We start from the raw sequence: 7138 nt of genomic DNA on the forward strand, positions 1-7138 counted from the left end.
AGATCAGCCTAGAGCATCCCTGACACGTGTCTGTCCAGCCACTCACCACCTCCCCAGGCAGCTGATTCCACTGTTGCACAACTCTTACTGTAAAAAGGTTTTTCCTAATGTCCAGCTGGTACCTTCCTGCCCTTAATTTAAACCCATTATGGTGAGTCCTGTCCTCTGCTGCTGTTAGAGTCGGTTCAGATCCACAGGGCTGCGGTGAGAGTTTGCCGAGTTATATAAGAGCTGCCGTTCCTGGGCCAAAGAGGAGAGTATTTTGCATTCAGCCGAGTGGCAAAAAATAAATAAATCTTGCTTTGGGGTATTTCATCTTCACCGGCAAGCATTTGTTTGCTTGAGGGCAGAATCCCGTGGTGGACTCAGACCGCCTCATCTCGTGGTGCTGCATTGCCGAGGCTCAGGACGGCTTTGAATTGTGTCCTGGATTGTTTTTTGAACACCTGTCAGAAGATCCGTTTACTATCTATTCCTTTTCATCTCCTAACAGCGGGGGCTTGGATCACAGCCACAGCAGCGCACGGTTTCAGAATGCCTATCGTTGGGGTGGGCGGGGGGGAGTTGCTGCCGCAGAGAATCACTCATCATTGCAATCCTGGTCTCGAGGGGAGCACCTTAGCTGTAAATAAGAGTGTGGGATGGTTTGGGCTGCTACAGATCTATTGGAAGTGGCACCCGTCAGAGCCGCCCGTCGAGTAGGTGTCTATTCCCAGCTACCTTGATATGAAAAGCATTCAGAGTGTCTCTCCAGAAGTAAATCAGGACCAGAATAGAATGTGCATGCATGTTTTTAGAAGCAGCATTGATTTTTTTTCTCTCTCTCTCTCTCTTGGCTCTGTACAGATACTGGGAGTCCCAACGGAGGAAACTTGGCCTGGAGTTTCGAAGCTTTACCACTACCGGCCAGGTACGAGTGGACTGGCTGCAACTTCAAAATGCAGACAGTATAGGAATACTAATTGAAACTGCTTTTCCCATTAGTAAATCCATCATTTCTTCCTAAAGTTAACAACACTTAAAGAGCTCTTGGGTTCCCCTCTGAAAGCAGTTCTATCCTGGTTTTCCCCAGAAGGGATGTCACGCCTTTAGCCTGACAGCAGGCCTGTAGCTACAGTGGGGCATTTCGGGGCCCTGCCCCCTTAAGTAAAAGCCCCGCCCCACAAATAACCACGCCAGAAACCTTATTTTTGACCATGACCTAGGTGGTACTGAGCTGGCCGAGAGGGTGATTGTTGGAGATGTATCGGAGGTGCCTTTCTAAGCTTTCTTGCCCTGTGGAAGGGAACTCAAAAGGCACTGAAATTGTCTTCTGAAGGCAATTAAATGCCCTCTGAACTGTTTTTTCCTATGAACTGACATGCTTGCTGCCATGTCCCTTGAAAGGAAGGGCTAGAAATGGGCTCAGACTCTCTTATTTTAAAGACAGCCATTCAGATTAATTTAATTAACTTTAATTTAACTTCCCCCCTTAAACATTTAAATGCCCCCACCAAACAAAAAAAAATCCTGCCTACGGGCCTGTCCGACAGCCATTTTTTCCCTCCTCCCACAGGGAGGCCGGCAACCCTGGTTCCTCAAGTTCCTGCTTCTTGCTCGACTGCCTGTTCAGCTTCCTTCCTGCCACAGCCCTCCCACTAGAGGCCTTTTTTCCAAAGTCCATCCCTCCAGCAGCTTCTGTCTCTCCTGTTTCCTTTCGGAAAAGGCAAGCCTTCGGTTCAATTGCCACACGCCACACACAGTGGCAGGGTGAGACTGCACAAGGCAGGGAGGTCAGGGGCAGTGTTCCCTCTAAGCTGAGTTAGTGTGAGCTAGCTCACAGTTTTTTAGCTTCCCGCTCTCACATTTTTGTCTTAGCTCAGGAAGGAGGGCTCCAGAGCAGACTAATTTATGCAGCAGCCAAACCACTCGCTCACAACTTTAATGCCAGTAGCTCACAAAGTAGAAGTTTTGCTCACAAGACTCCACAGCTTAGAGGGAGCACTGGTCAGGGGTACACATGGGCAATCTGGGGGCATTGCCTGCCCTTCCACAGATTACGCGGCTGTTTTGCTAGGCTCTGTACATGCACCAAAGTAGGGTTATCATCCCCTAGAATCCCAACTGATCCCATGGTTTAAAAATAAGTCCCCCTGGAGGACATGGCAGTTCCAGAGGACAGATTCCATGGCATCACATCTCTGCTTAGCTCTGTCCCTTCCTCAGGTTCCCCAGGCAGTGCCCCTAAACCTCCAGGAACTTCCCAAGCCAGAGGTGTCACCCCTGGCAGACTGCCTCTATTCTGCAAGGGCTACGTACTGTCAAGAGGCAACAGGTGGATATCATTAAGGCTGCAAGGTCTCCTGCTGTGGTGGAAGAGGCCCCATTGGCAACTGTCATTGTCCGCTTCTGCTCCAAGCAGCAGAGGGTTAATTTATTTTAAAACACTGACACTGCGCACAGCATGACATCACTTCTGGGGAAAACCCAGAGGTGATGTCACATCCCTTCAGGATTCGCCAGGAACTCTATGATTTTGCCATAGAGTTTCTGGCAATTCCTAGAGCTACAGGACATTGCTTCCAATTTTCTCTCGGAAGTGATATCATGTCACAAGTCCCCACCTCTGAAGCTCCCAGTGGCCGTTAGGCACGGCCTGGCAACCCTAATTCATGTCACAGATCTCAAAGTTTTAGTTGGATACGACTGCCCTGGGCTTCAAAGGACGCTATCTGCTAGTTGCTGTATCCTTGTACCAACCTTATCTTTTGATTTGTACTAGATTGTCTTTGTTGCCACAGACATAGCAAGCCTTGAGACTGTATATAGGTCCAGTGTATCTTCTTTTATCCAGAAATTCTGTGACGGGTGTACATTTTATTTCATGTGTTTCTGGAGAGAAGTTGTAAGGTCCCTGAAAACTTTCTGCGACCGATTGTCATGTGGGCAAGGCAAAAACACTCTGGGCAGGTATTGTGTGAATGCACGGCCACGCATGTGATTTATCAAGCCAGTTCCCCCCCCCCCCCCCTTGAGAAAGGGGGAAAATTTTCTGTGTCCTGAACTTCAAAGGGACAGTTGTGTCTTATTTTGATGTGGTGGGCAGATTGAGAAGTATCCTCTGAAAAGCAGGCTTTCTTTCCCCCTTTCCTTCCCTCCCCCTTTGTTTAATATTTTCTCATGGGATACCTTTCAATCATATACCCAAGTGTCAGAGTGGGCGGGGTGGAGGGAACGACAGGCACCATTTCTCAGCCTCTCAGCAGGACCATTCTCTGCGAAATCAATATAAAAGTGAAATATTAAAAACCCTGAAATGTGAAATCCATCCATCTGCATGCTAGCCAATGTGCCTTGCCTTTGCTTGGGGAGATGGAGAGGGGATAAGATCTGTCTGAAAACCAGGAGAGACAAGAAAGGGCGGGGGGGGGGGGAAACATTTTCAGTCAGAGGCTTACAGGTTTAGCAGAGCATAGTAACGTCTTTTCAAAGAAGTGGGTGTTTCTCTGTGCCTTGCTCCAAATGGCCTTCTGTTGGCTCCGACGCTTGAACACTAAACATCTCCTATTTTCACATGCTGGCTGTGATTGGCTCAACAATCACCCCGAACCTGCATGGTAAAGGTCTGGCATCTTTCTCGCACAATTAGTCGAGACTCATTAATCAAACTGGTGTGAAGTGAGAACGTGCTGCTTTCTTCCTGCTCCCAACCCAGTTCCTGCCCTCCTCCCGTTTTAAACAAAATCAGGGGAGATGTACACTGTTATGCCGAACAGAAGAGACAGCATAACCCTTAGGGGACTTAAATCATGTTTTTAAAAACCATGAAATGTGGGGGTATTGCTAGGTGGGGATGAGGAATTTGTTTTTTGTTTTTTACATTTAATTCAACCGAAAGATCAACCAATAGCAGTTTACCAGCACAATTTGTATACAAACGTAAGATTACTATGCCGAGATTAAAATTCATGGCCTGATAGGTGTAATTAATTATACATAAAAGTTATTAAAAGGTTTGGAATATCTGCTGTTTTATGGACACAGCCTCAGCATAGAATCTGGCCACTTTAGAGGCAGTCTCATTAGATTGGTCTGCAAGGAGGAGATGTGTACAGAACTTATTTATTTATTAATTTATAATTTCAGATTATATACCACCGTTCCCTGAGTTCACAGGGCTCAGGGGGGGGGGTTATCAACAAAAATACAATATAGGGGGAAAAATACAATATAAAACCAAAAATAAAACAGTTAAGTTAAAGTTAAAAGAACATCAAGTGGCGTCACAGTAGATGCAATATGTATTACTGTCCTGCAAGCAGGAGAAAGCAAGGTGGGGGGGGCGTGTCTGATAAGATGGTACCCATTGCTGTCCTCAACCAAAATACCTGGCAGAACATCTCTGCCTTATATGCCCTGCGGAACTGCGTAAGGTCCTGCAGGGCACGAATGATATTTGGCAGAGACTTCCACCAGGTAGGAGCCAGGACCCCTGGCTGAGGGCTAGGGATCACTGGTAGAGTATTTCCAGCAGAGTGTAAAGCTCTTCGGGGACATTTGAAGATATGTCCCGAGATTATCCGATCTTCCTGGGAACTTGGATAGAACAGGGGAGGTATGCGGAACAAATGTCCTTATAAAACAGGCAGCATAATAACACATGGTCCGCTGTTTCCGCTGCTGCGTTCGGTTGGCAGGAACACAGACGTTGAGAGTAGGGAATGTGTAGATATCTCCCTTCCAGTAGCACTGAGGGCAGGTGATTAAAGGGGGTCAAGGTGAAAGCTCTGCAGTATTCGGGGAATTCACGTACAGATAGTTCGCCAGTGTGAAATTTTGGCTATGATTCCCTCCCACCGGACAGAGATTTGCCTGAGCTTGATTAGCTTGAAGAGCTGCATCCCAGATTAATTGTTTAAGCATTTCTTTAGCTCCCGAGAACCCCAGATGGCATATTGCTAAGGGAGAAAATCCGTAAAGTTGTAATTTATCCTCAATCGCATCTACCCAACCTGAGCAGTAGCTATCCAAAAGAATTAAGGGGGTTAGTCCAGTTGGGTTGAGGAATCGTCAGTGACCTCGCTGACAGAAATGGTGGCCGTATTTAATTATTTCTTTTGAAAGCCACCGACAATGCACTACAGCAGGGGCAATCTTGATTTTTAAAGATTGTTTCAGAGTCCCAAAACTAAGAAGAGCTTTTACTTTGGCAAGACTGAACGTTCTTCTCTCGACAGTTTTGGAGGGCAGATATAATAAAGTAACTCTAATAGAACATGCAGATGCTCATATCATACCATTGAAACCATTGAACATATTATTATGGAGTGCCCTATATTCGATGAGTTGAGGGCTAATTTAGTCGCCCCTTTACTTAAAGATACGGAACTGCTAAATGTGCGAGCCCAGGTGTTGTGGTGTTGTGGCTACTATCAGATGCCAATGATCGTGCCACCCTCTCAGTGGCAAAATTCATAGGCACAATAATCAAATATATGGGAAATAATACTAAATGTTGTGGGACTTGGTGTGAATCCCATCAAAAATCTCTCAGCGTGTGTAAAGAACTGGAACGGATTAGTGTATAACACATAATAGAGGCGGTTATGGTGCTGCCAAAACCATTCCGATCAAAGGGGGTAGCCATTTTGGGCATAGAAACCTCAGTACCCTCAACAAACAAAGATGAGGTGCAGATTTCAGTGTGACACAACAAAACAATATTTAACAACCCTAAAATCTCAACACAGCAGGGAGCAATTTCATTGTGGCTGAAGCTGCAGCTTGTGCAACTTTCTGTGATCTCTAATCCTTTCCTATCCTTGACCCCAGGAATCTAGATTCCAACTTAATTCTGGCACATCCAGGAAAGGATCACACCCCTGTCCTTTGGGAGCCCCAAGTGGAATTTAGAGGGGATTTAAGCGTCCTGCTATTCAGTCTGGCAAAACCAGGGGTCTTGTTGTAGAAAAAGAGCTGCCGGAGCTCATTAGCATAACTCATTAGCATAACTTATTTGCATATGCCACGCCCCCTGACATCACCGGAAGTGACAGAAGGCCACACCCCCTGACATCACCGGAAGTGTGTCAGAAGGCCCGGCTACTTACCCTCCTGCTTCATCCTCATTCCCAAACGGAATGAGGATCGAAGCAGAGGGCGGGGTAAAGAAGGGGGCGGGGCTTCACCACGTGACCGCCCCGCCCCCTAGAGGTTCTCTTCCGGAGCTCCGTACCTGAGAGCTCCCCCCCGACTAGAGCCCTGGGCAAAACAAACACAGGAGTAGAGTTATGCAAGGCTTTAAGTGCGCCCGGCATGAGAGCTCTGGGGGGGGGGAGGCGGGATGGCGTTAACTGAGTTTAGGATGGCTTCCCTTCCTAAATAGTAAAGATATCCGACCAAGTGAAAAAGCAATAAAGCAAACGAACTGGTGTCTTCCAGCTCTTTGCAGACCCTTTGAGACCGTCACCACTAGGGATCCCGGACTTGTGTGAAAACTTACTTGAGGCATGGTTGCAGCTTGTTTCACCAAGGCATTAGATAACCACAACATTCACTAGAACCTCACGCCGAGATACATCACGGAATCAGCACACTCTTCGAAGCTGCCACCATAGCTTTGATGCACATGTTGCAATAGATTTCAGAGTGTTACCATAGGCTCGGCTCCTAAATCGCTGTTCCATTTGGCACAGCATCAGTTTCTGCCCGTTCTACCTATTCCCATCTCCCAGTGTAGATCCCCCAATTTATGCCCTTCACTGTTCCGGGGGGGGGGGGGCGCCCTGCCCCCAGGCAATAATTTCCAGGACGCAAAAGGCTGCAGTGGAAGGGGGAGGCAGGGAAGTCGCTTAGGATCCAAGCCACAGCTATCGGCTTCCAAAACAACCTAAGAAGATCTGAAAGGCACGTGATGGATGGGACATTGACTGTTTGAATTCACTGGAAAATGTAGCTTCTATGCGGACGCTTTGATCACAGTTCAAAGAAAAGATCTGGACTGGAACCCGGTAGGCTTCGCCTGGGTGACAGTCTGCTGCTGGTCACGATGGTCGTGGCTGCTCTGTTTGGGGTGGAGAAAACGTGCAGCTCTGCATCAGCGATGCTGCTAAAACCAGTGAATTTGGATAACCACAGCATCTTAAAGATGCCCCCCCCC

The 7138-nt window shown here is 47.4% G+C and overlaps 1 protein-coding gene across 1 annotated transcript in view; it reads left to right on the forward strand.

Annotated features, from left to right (window-relative positions):
- The window catches only part of CDK15 (cyclin-dependent kinase 15), a 66305-nt gene that overhangs the window by 18677 nt on the left and 40490 nt on the right, over positions 1-7138 (forward strand). Inside the window, exon 9 of the mRNA XM_015414634.1 lies at positions 847-910. Coding sequence (XP_015270120.1) covers positions 847-910 — 64 coding nt within the window. The remainder of the gene's footprint in view (positions 1-846; positions 911-7138) is intronic.

This window comes from Gekko japonicus, unplaced genomic scaffold, assembly GCF_001447785.1.
Source record: "Gekko japonicus isolate JY-2015 unplaced genomic scaffold, Gekko_japonicus_V1.1 scaffold855, whole genome shotgun sequence".
NCBI lineage: Eukaryota > Metazoa > Chordata > Lepidosauria > Squamata > Gekkonidae > Gekko > Gekko japonicus.